The sequence below is a fragment of the Antechinus flavipes genome, chromosome 2, assembly GCF_016432865.1.
Source record: "Antechinus flavipes isolate AdamAnt ecotype Samford, QLD, Australia chromosome 2, AdamAnt_v2, whole genome shotgun sequence".
Classification (NCBI taxonomy): domain Eukaryota; kingdom Metazoa; phylum Chordata; class Mammalia; order Dasyuromorphia; family Dasyuridae; genus Antechinus; species Antechinus flavipes.
In genome coordinates this window covers 674543167-674560124 of record NC_067399.1, presented here as the reverse complement: position 1 = coordinate 674560124, position 16958 = coordinate 674543167, and the positions used below count along the sequence as shown (strand labels likewise).

Sequence of the window (16958 nt, the reverse complement as noted above, 5' to 3'; positions counted from 1 at the left end):
CTTAGGTATTTGGGCCAATGAGAAGTCTTAGTGATCCCAATGGCAAGTAATCCAATTTGTCTGGAGTATAAGTGGAGGGTATGGATGAAGAGTTCTGAGAGAGCAGAACTGTGATTTTACTGTTATAAGAAAGAAATTAGCGATGGAAAGGGGATTGTAACAGAAAAAAAAGAGGAAAGTGGAGGTAAAATGAGGAAATTACATCTCAGGAAGAGGCAAAGAAAACATTATAATTGTGGGGGGGAAAGGGAAGGTGATGAATATTGTGTGATCTTATTCTCATCTCAGAGAGCAAAGTTGAGATCTCCCACTATTATAGTTTTGCTGTCTATTTCTTGCAACTCTCTTTACTTCTCCTTTAGGAATTTGAATGCCACTTGGCGCATACATGTTTAATATTGATATTGCTTCATTATTTATGGTACCCTTTAGAAAGAAATGGTTTCCTTCCTTATCTCTTTTAATTATTAAGATCAATTTTTCTTTTTCTTGATCTGAGATCAGGATGGCTATCCCTGCTTTTATATATATACTTCACCTGAAGCATAATAAATTCTGCTCCAGTCTTTTACCTTTACTCTGTATGTCTCATTCTGCTTTAAATGTACTTCTTGTAAACAGCATATTGTAGGATGCTGGCTTTGAATCCAGTTTGCTATTTGCTTATGTTTTATGGGAGAGTTCATCCCATTCACATTTACAGTTCAAACTACTAATTCTGTATTTTCTGCCATCTTATTAACCCCAAATTATACTTTTCTTTTTCCTTTTCCCTTTTCCCTCCTCCCCAGCATTTCACTTTGGAGCACTACTTCTCTCAAGCAGTCCTCCCCCTTTAGAGACCCTCCCCTTTTCTTATACCTTTCCCATAATATTTCTCTTTTCCCTTCTCTTTAGTCTACTCCTTTCCTTTTCCCCTCTCCCCTCCCACTTTTCTATAAGATGAGCTATATTTCTCAGTGAAACCAAATATATCTAATATTCTTTCTTTGGGCCAAATCTGATGAGAGTAAGATTCACACAATATTCATCACCCTCCCTTTCCCCCCACAATTATAATATGTTTTCTTTGCCTCTTCCTGAGATGTAATTTCCCTCATTTTACCTCCACTTTCCCCTTTTTTCCTGTTATAATCGCCTTTCCATCTCTAGGTTCTTTCTTATAACAGTAAAATCAAATGATAAATGTACTCTCAATGTATACTCATAACAGAAATACAGTTTTCAAGAGTTTTTTTTTCTTTTTACCTTTTTATACTTCTCTTGAGTTCTATATTTGGATGTCAAATTTTGTCTTTAACTCTGGTCTTTTCATCAAAAACAAATAGAATTCATCAGTTTCATTGAATGTCTATCTTCTTCCTTGAAAGAAAATGATCAGCTTAGCTGTAGTTTATTCTTGGCTGCATTCCAAGTTCCTTTGCCTTTTGGAATATCAGATTCCAGGCCCTTCAATCCTTTAAAGTGGAAGCTGCTAGGTTCTGAGTAATCCTTATTTTGGCTCTTTGGTATTTGAATTATTTCTGTCTGATTGCTTGTAATATTTTTTCTTGGTCCAATAGTTCTCAAATTTAGCCACAATATTCCTTGGGATTTTAGTTTTGGGGTCTCTTTTAGTAGGTGTTCAGTGAATTCTTTCAATGATGATTTTACCTTCTGATTCTATGATATCTGGGCATTTCTCTTTGAAGATTTCCTGAAAGATAGTGTCTAGGATCTTTTTTTCATCATGTATTTTGGGGAGTCCAATAATCTTTAGATTGTCTCTCCTAGTTCTATTTTCCAGGCAGGTTGTTTTCCCAATTATGTATTTTACATTTTTTACTATTTTTCATTTTTTTTTTGTTTTGCTTGACTGATTCTTGTTGTCTCATTGAGTCATTCATTTCTGTTTATTCAATTTTTGTGAATTATTTTCATTTACTTTTTTTACTTCTTTTTGTATTTTGTCCAACTGAATTTTTAAATGAGTTGTTTTGTTCTATGGAATTTTTTTTTCCATTTCACAAATTTTGTTTTTTAAGGAGTTATTTTCTTTTTCTGTTTAACAAATTCTGTTTTTCTGGGAGTTGCTTTCTTTTTTCATTTTATCAAATCTTTCAATGAGTTATAGGCCTTTTCCAAACCCTCTTACAAATTTTTCATTTCCTTTTCCCATTTTTCTTCTAGTTCTCTTTTAAGATCCTTTTTAATTTCTTTTAGAAGAGCCTTCTGTAATGAGGACCAGGTTGTATCTTCTTTTGGGGCTTCACTTAGAGACAATCTGCCTTTAGTGTCCTTGGGTTTGAATTTTGTTTTTCTCTTTTGCCATATAAGCTGTTTTATCGTCAGAGTCCTCTTTACATTTTTACTCATTTTTTTTTAAGTTAAGTTCTAACTTTAGAGTGGGGAAGGTTTTCCAAGTGGCCATGGCTGTGCTGGGTCAGTGCTGACTCACTCCTGGTGCTGTATGGGCAAATCTGGCATTTTGGGGTTCACTATTGATCCTTTGTGTTTGTGTTGGATGTTTTATAACTTCTCTGCTGATCTACTGGCTTGCAGCCAGGGCAGAGCGGCCAATACTTCTGTAGATTCCTGTAGATTCCTCCCGTAGATTCTCTGCCACATGGAGTCTGAATCTTCTCACAGAGTCCGCATACCACTCCTCTCTCCCACCCTCCTCACCCTCCACCCCGGGCCCTGGGACTCTGAGCTGTCTGTGCTGGCATTTGTGTTCAGCTGTTTGTGTTAGGCTGCCTCCCTCCCATTTCTGATAGTCATTCCAATGATCTCCCTCCCATAGATTCTCTGCCACGTGGAGTCTGTACTGCCACATGGAGACTGCACTGCCCAGGGACTCCGTATCTGCACTAGCATTTCTACTCAGCTGCCTGCACTGGCTGCCTCCCTCCCATTTCTAATTGAAACAGACCTTTTCTGGCGATCTTTGAAGTTATCTTCTGTAGTGTTCTTCGTTGCATTTTCTTGAGGTCTCTGGAGGTCTTTGGGCAGCCTTTGTTTCAGCTAAATAATCACCACAAGAGTAGCCAGGGATTGAAATCCAAATCCTTTATTATCTCTTTCAAAGTCTTGTCTCCTTTTCCAGGGTTTCAGCTAGCTTTCTTAGAGGCCTTCTGGAGTCTTGGTTTCAGTGGAGAAACTGAGGAAAGCCTGCCACCAAGGTGGTGTGAGATGGGATGAATGAATCTGAGTCCAAAGGCTTGTGTTTCAGCCTCCAGTCTGCTTGTCTTCCCTAGCTCTCAATGAATCTAGCTGAAGCTCCAGCTCATATGCTCTACATTGAGTATAAACCAATCATTATATCACTAGGAAACCATTATTTATTGTAAGATTAAATCAATCATACCGAATTTAGAGAACTATTAATCCCCATGCTAAACTAGGTAACCATTGTATCATCAATTCCACTGAATTAGTACCTTGTAAGAATCCTTGTTTCAAATTCAGAGTTCTGGCCCATAACAATCTCCTGCTGATAATTTGTTGCACTCCCAATATTTATGGGTTCTGCCAATCCAGAGCTAATTCAGAGGCTGGATTTCATAATTAATGTGAGGGTTGTAGAGAAGGTCAGAAAAAAAATGTGTGTGTTGTCTCGGCCATCTTAGCACTTAAAACATTTTTAAAAACAAAAACAATTATCTCATTTGATTCTCACAACAGACGCAGATGCAGTCTTTTTATAGCTGAGGAAACAGGGACTAGCCCAGGGTCCCTCAAGCTGCAGCCCCGGGACTCTGCACCCCACATTCCCAACTGCTTCAACAATCCACTCAACTTAGAGTCCTAAAAATTCTTTATATGTGTCTCTTCTCAAGCCTCTCCATAACTATTTTCCTTGGTGTCGGGTCATCCACGTTCTTTTCAGTCTGCCTAGAAAGGGAACGATTTCTAGATAGAAGAAATACAGAGTTCTGGTCAGACCACATCTGGAGCACTGTGTTCAGTTCTGGAAAACACATTTTAGGAAGGACAGAGATAGGGTGGTGAATGGCCTTGAGCTCGTGCCAGATAAGAAGGGATGAAGGAAAAGGATGCCCATCTCAGTGAAGAGAAGACTAATGGGGAGAGGATGAAAGGGGCTGAGAGCTATCTTCCAGAATCTGAACATGTGGAAGAAGGAGGCTCTGGCCTCAGAGTAGACCTCAGAGAGTGGGGCAGAAGCAGCAGTGAAGGAAACCAAAGATGGATGTGAGGAAAAAGCTTCCTAACAATGAGAACTGTTAAGAAGTGGACAAGGATGGCTCCATACAGAGAGGATTCTCCTCTGTTAGGGTCTCTCTGAGATCCCCAGACAAAAGCCGGCTATCTGGAGGCTAGGGCAATCTTGAGGAAAGATTTGGGGGTACAGCATTTTCTGGATGTTTGCTGAACTCCCGACCAGCTCCAAAATTCTGTGATTTTTGTCAATGCACTTTTCTGTGTATGTGCCTATGTCATCTTGTTTCTAAAGTCCTTGCTAATGATAAAAAGCTTGCTAAAGATATTTCCTTGCTTTTAGTTAAATTCTACTGAATTAAACAGCTTTATCCTAGATGGAAATTCAATGTAGATAATTCTATCATCCCACCCTCCATTTCTGTTAGCGGTACAGATTTAGGAGCAGGAAAAGCATTAGAAATGAGAACCATTTCTAGTCCAGGGCAAGCAGTAGAAGTGTGCAGAATTAATGAGACACAGGTGTACTGGACCCATTCCAAGGGCCAATTTAGTCCTAGGCAGAGAATGTCCCTCTCTTGAGAAACCTTCTTCTTTTCCTGCTTTTCCTGCTATGTCGATCCCCACCTGGAGCCCTTCTCCTTGCTGATTATGGCACAAGCTTGCCAAAATCTACCTCTCCCAATCATAGGCCAGGAAGAGAACAGGCCTCCTTATTTTCCCATACTCCACTTTGCTTTTCTCAAATAGATGGGTTCCCTAACCTTTACTGCATAACATGGAGTACATGCTAGGTACACGACAGTAATTTGCAGGAATCATATCTTGTTTTTTTTATATTCCAGTCGTGTAATGCTTCTAGGATTCCCACTATCCTGGTTGCCATGTTCCACCAAAAAGAAAATAGGCCAAGAAAGCAATCCTCTAACCTGACCCTACTCCATTCCAAGCCACCTTTGAAGGGCACTTGGAAGATCACTGCTGTGACCACTACTATGGAGGCAGGCACAGAACTCTTGTCCTGATGGGATATGGGTGTGTGTGGTTAAAAAACCCCAAAGGAGGTAGAAGGATGATATAAAAGAAAGGGAATGGATAAGGCACACAGGAAGCCCATATGCTTAGTGAAGCTCCTGACCCATTGCCCAAGTGGAGAGACGCTGGGGAAGCACCAAGGCAAGGGCTCTCTTTAAAGCAAAATCTGTACAATGGACTTACTGGGCAATTGTGATGTAGGGTAACAAGGTGGAGTCCTAAAGTGGAAAAGTGTGCCAGAGACAGATTATAGACGTGGTGGCACTCCTTTGTGACTCAAGGTGCAGATGGCTACAGTGGAGAGACTGGAGCCTGACAGCGGGGGACTGGACAATTAGACTAACATCCAGGGGGATCCCTGACGACAAAGGGAAGGACGAGAAGAGTTCTCCAGTTTCGAGCAACCCTCCTCTGATTCTTGCTGAGCCACCTGTTCCTTTGTCTTTGGCTCCCTCCTGCACTTTGGTTGGGCCTCAGTTACGGATGATAGCAAGAAGACATCTCACTCCATCTCCTCCACAATAAAGAGTTTCAGACCATGACAGCAACAATCCTGTCACTGCAGTCCAAAACACGCATCACAGCCCACTAACTGTAGGTGTTCCAATGGAAAAACAAGCACTGGGGATCCCTTTGATGCAGCACATTGCGGGGAAGACTTATGAGCAAGTCACTACCGATGAATTTACCTCTGTAAAGACACGTTCTACTTGCCACATTCTGCCATCTAACCCTGGCAATGCACAGGTGAGGCAGGTGATGGAGCACTGTGGGGAAAAAAGCCACCACTTGGATTCTAATTCTTGTTCTGTTACCAACTCTGTGAGACTCTGAGCAAATCTTGGACCTTCTCTGCAGATTCTTTTTGTAAAATGAGGTGAATTGCATTGAAAAGGTTATTGAACAGATGCTTGTGGAATCGACTGTAAGCTTATTTCCACTCTTTCATTTTATGGGTCTTTCCAGACAGGGCAAGTGTCCCTAGCCTTTTGCTGGGACTCACATATTTGAATTAATGAACGAGCAAATAGATTCTTAGTAGCTTTTTTAAGGTCAGTGACAAAAATAGAATCTTTTTTGTTGAGGAGTGGTCAGTCTGTTCTGAATGGGACCAGGTGAAGATTTCTCAAAAAAGTCTATGAGATGGAGGGGGTCAGACGTTAGGCCTAAGTTTCAGTGAGTCACATGATCCCTATTCTCAGAGGGCTGTAGGGCAGAAAAGGTCAGAGCCTAAATCTAAGCTTCAGGAAGTTATGTGACCCACAGGAAGTGGACAGCATTGCTGAGCACTGGTCAATGGCTGCTTCCTTTCAGTCCATCCAATGAACCCAAGTCTTTTGCTATATGATTGACTTCCTGCTTCCAGCCCAGGCCACCCATCATGCTGGGCTGCTCAGCTGGTGTGCTTGGGCCTCTACGACAAAGACTGAATAAATGCTTTGTTTGTATCTGAAGTTGCCTCTGACTAGTCCATTTGGGTAAAGGGCTCTAGAACCCGTCCCACGCAGTTCCATTCTATTTTTGGTCTTTTTTCCCCCCAACTAACCAGATAAGGACTAGACACTGGCTGTTACCATCTTTGTTTTGGAAGGCAATAGAGGCAATTCAAAGTGGTATTTTTTTTTTAAACACCAATCTCTGTTGAAATCCCCTTTAAATGCCTTGTATTGGCAGGGTAGTGACCTGGGCTGTCCAGGGAGGCGTTGGATGGACAAGCTCTGGCGGGCCCAACCAGGTTGGTCAGCCACCAAGCTTGGATGAGGAGGCATTATTTCCCTTCGCCGCTTTTGACCCGGGAGCCCTCGCCCAGGGACTAGCATACAGTAGGCCGTTAATAAGTGTTTATTGGTTGTCAGTTTCCTGAGGTAAGGAGTTTCTGAGGCAGCTATGATCTGGGGGCAATGGGCACGAGGGGCTGACTTTTCAGGCTGACATGCTTAATAAGTGCTTGTTGCCTTGACCCCAGAAACTTCAGATTTGCACCCCAAGGGGCAGATGCACAAGAAACCGTGCACTGGAAGAGGCCCTGAGTTCCAATCCCGCTCTCCTAGCTCTCTGAGCCTGGTTCCTTGGTCACGTGACAGCGTGGAAGGAGAGGCGTCTGTGAGCACATTAGCCCCACCCCTTTACACCGGAAGTTCCTCGAAGGCAGGGGTGGGGGTTGTCTCCCCAAGCACAAGCGCACCCTACAAGCAGTTTGGGGTCGGGGTGCTCAGACCCTGACATCGGACTCTTCTTGACTTTCTGCCGACTTGGGGGTCTCATTTGGACTATCATGAGCCACGCCCGTAGGCGCGCAGGCGCTATAACCCCGGGGAGGCGGTCGCTTAGGCGTCAGGGGGAGGGGCGCGTCGCCACAGTTGAGCGGAGCAGAATCACCATGGCGCGCGTGTTGGTCGTGGGCGCTGGGCTCACGGGTGGCCTGTGTGCGGCGCTGCTGAGGCGGGGACGTCCCGTGAGCGTGGCAGTGTGGGAGCAGTCACGCGACTCAGGTGTGTGCGCGAGGTCCGCATCAGAGATCCCTCCTCCTGTTTCCTCGGAGATCTTTGCGCATGCGCGGCCGTGCACTTTAGGCCGCGAGTTTGCGGGCGCATCACCGACTCGGAAGGGAAAGAAGAAGGCGCGCAGGCGCGTTGGGGCACCGCTTCCGCCTTCCCTGCTCGTTGAGCCCCGCCCCTTTCGCGCCCTCTGCTGTCTCTTTTCCCTTGGGCCGGTGATGTCATCGCCAGGAGAGTTCCTCTAGGCATGCGCAGAACCGAGACCTGATTGTCCCACCTTGACTCTTGCTTTAAGGGCAAGGCTCGTACAGGCACCTGGGGGCCCCAGTTTTTTTGTGCCCCCGGGGAAATTGAGGCCCGGGAGGTAGGGGCAGGGGGAAGGAGCCTTGGCCGGAGTAGTAGCCGGGATCCCAGCTCTATGCAGGGGCTTCTGGACAGTCTTGACCTAGGCGCTGCATTTTACATCTGGGGAAACTGAGGCCAGAAATTGGGTAACTGGGGACCGGGCGGCGAGAGTGGGGTTCGAGGTCTTCTCCCTTACACGTAGCTAGTTTGGTCACAGGGCTCCCCGAACCCCAGATTGTCAAAAGTTTAGTGGCAGAAGTCATGACTGAGATGTACTCAATTATCTGGAAAGCCCGATGTTTAACATTATACACCCCACCCATAAAAGATGATCAGTTATATGGAAAGCCGGATGTTTAACATTATACACCCCACCCATAAAAGATGATCAGTTATATGGAAAGCCCGATGTTTAACATTATACACCCCACCCATAAAAGATGATCAGTTATATGGAAAGCCCGATGTTTAACATTATACACCCCACCCATAAAAGATGATCAGTTATATGGAAAGCTGGATGTTTAATATTATACACCCCACTCATAAACGATGATCACTTATATGGAAAGCCTGATGTTTAACATTATACACCCCACCCATAAAAGATGATCACTTATATGGAAAGCTGGATGTTTAACATTATACACCCCACCCATAAAAGATGATCAGTTATATGGAAAGCCCGATGTTTAACATTATACATCCCACCCATAAAAGATGATCAGTTATATGGAAAGCCGGATGTTTAACATTATACACCCCACCCATAAAAGATGATCAGTTATATGGAAAGCCCGATGTTTAACATTATACATCCTACCCATAAAAGATGATCAGTTATATGGAAAGCTGGATGTTTAATATTATACACCCCACCCATAAAAGATGATCAGTTATATGGAAAGCCTGATGTTTAACATTATACACCCCACCCATAAAAGATGATCAGTTATATGGAAAGCCCGATGTTTAACATTATACACCCCACTCATAAAAGATGATCACTTATATGGAAAGCCTGATGTTTAACATTATACATCCCACCCATAAAAGATGATCAGTTATATGGAAAGCCTGATGTTTAACATTATGCACCTCTCCCCAGAGATGATCAATTGTCTGGAAAGCCCAATGTTTAATGTTATGTCCCCTCAAATAAAAGATGATCAGTTATCCAGGAAGCCCATCGTTTAACATGAGACCCCCCTTCCCAAAGATGATTAATCACCCAAGAAGACCCCCCCATAAAGGATGCACGTGGTCAGCACTGGATCTGCCCCTCCCTCTCTTGCAGGGGGAAGAATGACCACAGCCCAGAGCGCGCAGGACCCCCACTGCAGGGCAGACCTGGGGGCTCAGTATATCACGTGCACACCCCGCTTCGCCCAGCAGCATCACAGGTGAGTGAGCCACAGGGCACAGCACGGGCTCCTTCCCAAATGGCTCATGTTCTGCATTTAGGAAGCACCTGCTGTGTGCAGGCCCATGCTCAGCCCAGGAAGTTCACATATAAAGAGGCTGATGAGGGGAGGGGAGCAGGAGGATCTGGCCCGGGTCAGGTTGGGGGATAACCACTGAGCAGCCAAGGGCCTGGGGAGAAGTGGGGGGTGTCTGCGCTGCCCCCTCAGCTTTGGGGGACTCCAGGCCTCCTCGAGAATGGGCGGCAGGGCAGGAGTCACCGATGGCCTGTGGCAGGCGTGCCCCCCGTGGGACCTTCTGGGCCCCCCAGGGTTAGCTCTAGATACAAAATGGCTGGGCTGGGAGGGGGAGGTGTGGGCAGCTGGGGGGTGGAGGCCCGTTAGCCTGGGACGCAGATTCTGGGCAGGCCGGAGGAGGAGGCGCCCACCTCGGCGGGAGGGACCAGTTCGGAGGGCGCTGGGGCGGGTTGGCCCGAGGCCCCTTCTCCAGGACCCGGGGCCGGCGGGAGGAGGAAGCCTCCCCTCACACGGTTCTTCTCTGGGACCCCCGTGTTACCTCTCAAGTTGAGGTGACTTCTCTGGGCGTCGGGTCTGGGGTCCAGAAGGATCACAGCAGGACAAAGGGGGCGCCTGCCCCATGCGTCCTCTCCCCAGCCTGAGCTGAGAGCTGGTTAGCAGGAGGGCACCGAGACAGCGCCCCCCGGGGCCCGGGGCCGGGACGGCACCCGCAGCCAGGCCTTCCCTGCTCTGAGCCTCGCCGGATGGGGGCTTCTCGTTTAGGGGGGGCTCCGTGTCCTGTGAGATGGGCCGTGGCCCCCGTGAGGGCCGGTCCTGGCAGCCGTGCTCTGGTGTTCCAGGCGCTGACTCTACCGCCCCCTTGTGTAGGGGCCCCCACATGCACACACACGCGCAGACATGTATGGCCCATGAGCACCCACGGACCGCACACGTGCCGAGAGGAGGGAGGGGCCGTTCTGTCCGCGTGCAGCACGGATGGTCACCTCGGGGCCCGGGCCGCCCCCTAGCAGGAAGGCCCTTCCCCCCAGGAATGTGCTTGGGAAGGGGGAGCCCCGTAAGGTCCCTGCTGGCCCTGCCCGCTCCGGGCTGCTCCTAGAGGAAAAGACCCAGGAGAGCCGGCTCTCCCACAGCGGGCGAGGCCGTTCCCAGCTCTCCTGCCCGGGCCCACCCTCTCTGTTTATTCCTTTCAGTTTCTATGAGGAGCTCTTAACAAACGGGGTCCTGAAGCCACTCACCTCTTGCATTGACGGCCTAGTGGTGAAAGAAGGGGATCGCAACTTCGTGGCCCCTCAGGGCATCTCTACCATCGTGAAGCATTTTCTGAAAGAATCAGGTGATGTATCCCATGCTCAGGAAGGGGGAAGGGAGGGAGGGAGGGGCTCTGGAACACAAAGCTCCAGAAGAAAAAAGGGAATAACAAAAATTACACGGAGGAAAAAAGATTATTTAAAAAAAAAAAAAAAAACTAGTGGGCTCCTTAAAGAGATCGGGTCTTTTATTACTGAGGAAATCAGTATTATTCCCTGAAATTTTTTTTTTTTTGGGGGGGGAGATGAACACTCCCCTGTGGAGCTCAGCGAGGACAGAGGAAGAGTGCTTTGTGATTCTCCTCAATAGTGAGCCATTCTCTGTGAAAGGCCCATTCACTCACGCGCAAATGTTTAGTAAACTGGGGGGTCCAGAAAAAAGCCTCCCCCCATGAGGAGCTTGCCTTCCACGGGCGAGAGAACACACCTTCACGATAGAGAGAGTGACGGGCAGCAGAGTTTGGCTTCCGGGACCAAGGCCGGGGCTGGGGCTCAGACCCAACGTCCGGCACTCTCGGCCTCCGAGGCTCTCGGTGTCCTCGGAAATCCAGACCGGGCGGACCCGTGGTCTCTGAGGAACCTGAAAACCCGAAAAGTTCCTGAAAACCACTTTGTTTGGCTGGCTTTGCCTTTTAGCTACTTGACCCATTTGTGATGAGCTCGGGCTTAAGAGTTTTAAAGGTCTTGCAGTTGTTGCCCTATCAACTATCCTTATTTGCAGCGTCTCTCTAGAAATTGCCTAGAGGTTTGTTCCGGGTTTCCAGAATTTGGGGTTTTCTTGGCAAAGACTGGAGGGGTTGGCCATTTCCTTCAGCCCATCTCACAGATGAGGAAACTGAGGCAGACAGGCTAAAGTGCCGGGTCTGGGGTCACCATCTAAGTGTCTGAGCCTGCATTTGAACTCATGTAGCTTCCCGCTCCAGTGCTCTGAGCACTCTGGAGCCCCCTAGCTGCTAAAAAAAATTGGGAGTTTCCTCCTTTCTCATTTTTGGGTAAACTGAGGATCAGTTCACTTTTTGGTCCCCTTTGGCCCCATGCCTGAGACATCCTTCACAGCTATTCTACCTGGGTATGTTTCCACCGCCATGGTGTGCCCCCATTGGTCTCCCAACCTGGAAACCATCGTTCCCGGTGCTTCCGTTCCTTTTTTTGTGTTTGGCTGTTGATTTTCCCCATTCCCCATTTGTTATGATTCTTACAAGGTGCTAAATCACTGGGATTGAGAGGCCCTGGGGGAGATTCACAGTCACGGCCCCCATAATCCCACTCTCGGAGGAGGAGTCAGTCTTTGAGTTCTCACCTAAAAGAGCATATAAAAGGAGGAGCCTCAGCCAGGAGTCGCTGGCTGATTGAGAAGCCAGGATTCGGAAGGAAAGAGGCTGAAGCTGGCAGGAGGCAAAGGACTAACAACAGGAGCTCTCGGAACCAAGGAGAGAGATAGGCCTCTAGGAAAGCCTCTAGGAAGGCTGTTTTGGAAGAGATGATAAAGGACTGAATTCTTAACTCCTGGCTGCATTTGTGGTGATTATTGATCTGAAACTAAGGCTGCCTCAGAAGCTCCCCAAGAAACTTGCTCCCAGAGGACGATTGTATTCTAGAGAAGAGAACATTACACCCATTTGCCTTATAAGATCTCGTTCGAGATGCTCGATCTTTCTGGAGAAGCAGACTTGAAACAAGGTGCTGACTCAGTGGAATTGATGAGATAATGGCTCCCTAGTTCCTCTATATACTTAGGGCTTAGCCCGGCGATGCCACGGCTCCCTAGTTCCCATATATACTCAGTACGCAGCCCGGCGATGTCACGGCTCCCTAGTTCCATATATACTCAGTATGCAGCCCGGCGATGTCACGGCTCCCTAGTTCCCATATATACTCAGTACGCAGCCCGGCGATGTCACGGCTCCCTAGTTCCCATATATACTCAGTATGCAGCCCGGCGATGTCACGGCTCCCTAGTTCCCATATATACTCAGTACGCAGCCCAGCGATGTCACGGCTCCCTAATTCCCATATATACTTAGGGCTTAGCCCGGCGATGCCACGGCTCCCTAGTTCCCATATATACTCAGTACGCAGCCCGGCGATGTCACGGCTCCCTAGTTCCCATATATACTCAGTATGCAGCCCGGCGATGTCACGGCTCCCTAGTTCCCATATATACTCAGTACGCAGCCCGGCGATGTCACGGCTCCCTAGTTCCCATATATACTCAGTATGCAGCCCGGCGATGTCACGGCTCCCTAGTTCCCATATATACTCAGTACGCAGCCCAGCGATGTCACGGCTCCCTAGTTCCCATATATACTTAGGGCTTAGCCCGGCGATGCCACAGCTCCCTAGTTCCCACATACACGGTATTCTGTAGTGATGTAATTACAGTAGGGTATAGAAGGGACGAGAAGGACTGGAAAAGAGACGTTCCATCTTTGACCAACCTCACGGCGACTCTCCCGCCTCCTGCGCTGATCTCAAGACTGGGCCAGAATAAAGAATCCAGGCCATTCCCAACCATTCTCATGGTGTCTCCTGCTGAGACCAAGGCTGGTCCCAGGGCCCTGCAGAAAGCTAGGCCGGATGTCACAAGTGTTTGTAGAGATTTTTGGTTTTCCCCAGTTTGATTCATATAAATACATACAGACACATAGATACATGTACAATACGTATGTGACTATAATATGCACACCAGTGATACACACATGTGTATATGCACATGCACACACATGTTATATGTAGATATAATTCCTCTTTAAGAACATGTGTGTACCTGTGATACACACACATGCCGTGTGGACTGCGGCCTCCAACGCCGCCGTTGCCCTGCCCCCCGACTGTTGTCCTTGATTCAGCTGCGGTACCGCCCTCACTGACCCGGTTCCCATCAGAGCCACCGTTTTGAACGTTGTTCCTTCCCTGGGCCTTCCTCCGGCTGCATTACTCCATAGGACTCTCACCCCTTTTCTGTGGCGTCTCCACCCGTTCCTCAGAATCCCGTAAAACGTTTCTTTTCCCGAGCTGACTGTGCAGCCGTTCCTGGGCACACCTTTTCCCCTTGCTTTTTGTCACAAGTCACACAGCCACCAAACCATTACGTACGTCTGGGTTTTCATTTTTTTTTGTAAGTTTATACAGCGGAGGTAGAAGAGTCTGAGAAATTTTGGAAATCCCTTTGTTCTCGGAGGTGTAAACGTACTGCTGGGGGCTGTGACCCGGGGCCCTAAGGAGCTCTGAAGGTGTCAGGATGTCTCCCTCGTGAGCCACTTTTGTAACGGAGACCTCCCTGTCAGCACCTGCCTCTCCTCCCGCTCCCCCACCCCCGCTCCTGCTGGATCATTCCGGCCTGGAAGGAGCCTTGGGGACCGCCCTGTGCAGGCCGTCATAGTGCACAGGACGGAGAGGGTCTCGAGGGACAGCGCCTGGATTCAGGTCGCCCGATGGGTGAGGAGCAGAGCCGAGGCCCCGCCTCGGAGGCCAGGTTCCCTCGCTGCTCCCCCGTTGCCTCCTCTAGTGATGGAGCCGGTGCCCGGGCCCCTGGCCAGCCCCCACTTCCCTCCTAGTGTTCTGTAATAGCACCCGGCTGCCTCGGGGGCGCTCGTGGGCCTGGCACTGGGAAGTGATGGTCCGGCCATCTTTGTCCCAAGTCCGCATCCTGGGCCTCCAGAAGGCCACAAAACAGGCTTCTGTTCCCCTCGGGCCGCCCGTGTTGTTGCTGATTGTTTGGGTATTTCCGGGCGGGTCCGGCTTTTTGTGCCCCTGTTTGGGGCTTTCTTGGCGGACACTGCCGTGGTTCAGCGCTTCTTTCCCAGCCATTTCATAGATGTGGAAACTGAGGTACCAGGGTCAGTGGCTTGCCCAGGATCCCCAGCTGTGGGTGTTTGGGGCCGGTTTGGGATCTTCCAGATTGGGCCCGGCTCCTCTCGGCTGGGCGAGGCTCCCGTGGCCCTTCCTTAAGTTTGTTTAGCCGTTTGTTTATGGAATTTGGGCGGTTGGCTGTTCAGAGGAAGAGGAGGGAACGTGAATCCCGTGGGCCGTGACTGTGCCCGCGGCCTCTGCTCCCTTATCGCTTGTAATGTTCATTCAGTCATTCAGGAAAAAGAAGGACAGTCCCTCCTCTGCCAAGTGCTGGAGAAGGGAGAGCCTTACCCCCCCCATCTCCCATCAGCCTTTGCTGGCCCGCCAGCGCCCTCCCCTCCCCCTTCCTATGGAGGCAGCCCTCCGGGCCCCTTGCCCCCCTCCCCGTGCCCAGCACTGGGCCCTCCTGGGCCCATCTGTGAGGCCTGGTGACTTTCTCTGAGGACACAGACTAGGGTTTTGTCCTTGTCTCCCCAGCCCGGCGCCGGGGCCGGCTCTCAGTCAGTACTGAGCGTTACTGATTAACGAACGGCCGGTGACCCCCGGAAGGGTCCCGGAGCACGGCGTCTGCGGCCAGGCCTTCTTTCCCTGGCTCTGAGAAGCCCAGCGGTGTTCGCTTTCCTAGGCTGCCCTCAGTGGGTTTTCGGGGGGTCGGGACTCCCGGTATTGGAGGGGCCTCCCCCTCTGGGGCCTGGCGACCACCACGATGTGGAGGGAAGGGCCTCTTCTTCCCGAGGGGGAGGGGTCCCGGTGAGCAGGTGTAGTCAGAGAACGCCCCCCCCCCCCGGGTCTCCCTCCCGGGACACTGTGTGGCGCCTGACATGCCCTGTGCCTCCCCTCGGGCGGGGCCGGGCCCTGGGCAGCGGGGGCCAATTCTCTCTCCGGACCCTCTAACCCCTTTCCTCTTCGTCGCAGGGGTGGAAGTTTCCTATGGGCACCGCGTGACCGAGATCTACCTCAAAGACGGCAAGTGGGAAGTGCACAGGGACATGGGCGGCTCGGAGCTGTTCGACATCATCATCCTCACGATGCCCATTCCCCAGATCCTTCAGCTGCAGGGGGACATCAAGAACTGTAAGTCTTCTCTTCCGTTTCCTGGGGGCCGGGGGGGCTCCGCCTCCTGCGCTCGGGGGCTTCCGGGCCCCCCACCGGCCCTGACCCCTCCTCGCCTCATCGTGGGACAGCAGCCGCCCCGCCAAGGTCCCCGGCCCGTCGTGGCGAGAGGGTGGTCCCGGGTCCGTTCTCAGAAGTCAGGTCTGAGTGGGGCCTGGGGGAGAAAGGGGGCTCTTTGTCGGAGGGAAGCGCTCGCTCCCCTTTGCACCCCCCGCACTCGGCCCAGGGCCCGGCGCCTGCTCAGCCACGTCTCTCGTCCACACGGGGCAGGAGGGCACCGGCCACGCTCGTTTTAAACCGGGTTATTACATACGCGAACCCCCCGGGCCGGGGCTGCCGGGTCCCAGGAAGTGTCGAGGGACTGCCAGGCTGGAGAGAAGCGGCCGCTCCCGGGGCTGCTGGGAGGCAGAAGCACAAAGTGGCCCCGACCCGGTCCGGTGTTGGGGTGGCAGGGGTGTCCCGGGGGCGTCTCTGGTGTTGGGCGGGCCCTTGTGTTAGCGTGTACAGACACACACATACACACACACGCACACACAGAGCAGCATTAATGCAAACATAAAAGTAACGGGGAAACACGACTAGGACTCTGAGCATCCGGAGCTGAAACAATCGGGAGATCACAATGTTCTTTACTGTTCTCGAAGTTGAATCTGAACGCGGGCGCCCGGCATCCTTCTGCCCTGTCCTTAGGCCTCTGCTGCCCGCCCCGTACCGAGGGCCATAGCCGGCTGGGTGTCCTCGGGCCTGTGATTCTTCCCCTCCCTCGGATTCAGAGATCACCACCTGCCCGGACTGCTGCGGGAGCCCCCTCGAGCTGCCCTTGGGGAAAGGCGACCCCGCCTCCCGCTCTGGCCCGGCTGCTGGCGCAGGAGGACGGGGCTCGGTCCCGGTTCTGGAGCTCCTGGGGGGGGGAGGGGCTGTGAGCCACCGAGGCCGAGCCCAGGGTAGGAAGCGCTCCCCTACGGGCAGTAACGACTATATAGTGTAACATCGCGCCCCGTCCCGGGCCAAACGGGCTCTGGCTGGCCTGGAAACCCAAGCCCGGTGAGTAACGACACTTCCGTGGAGAAGCGGGCTCCGCCGCCGGGGACTGACGGACAGGAAGGCTGGGGCCCTGGGAGGGGGCGCTGCGGGCGTTGGCTGTTTCCACGGCAGAGAGAGGCGGGCGGCCTGACGTTCTCTGCTAGTCGGCCTGGAGCCCCCCAGCTCCG

General features: G+C 50.6%; 1 protein-coding gene across 1 annotated transcript in view; it reads left to right on the top strand.

Annotated features, from left to right (window-relative positions):
• Window positions 1-7001: 7001 nt before the first annotated feature.
• The window catches only part of RNLS (renalase, FAD dependent amine oxidase), a 153666-nt gene continuing 143709 nt past the window's right edge, over window positions 7002-16958 (top strand). The window contains exons 1-4 of the mRNA XM_051982653.1: window positions 7002-7685; window positions 9334-9439; window positions 10666-10808; window positions 15550-15708. Coding sequence (XP_051838613.1) covers window positions 7469-7685; window positions 9334-9439; window positions 10666-10808; window positions 15550-15708 — 625 coding nt within the window. The 5' untranslated portion in view covers window positions 7002-7468. The remainder of the gene's footprint in view (window positions 7686-9333; window positions 9440-10665; window positions 10809-15549; window positions 15709-16958) is intronic.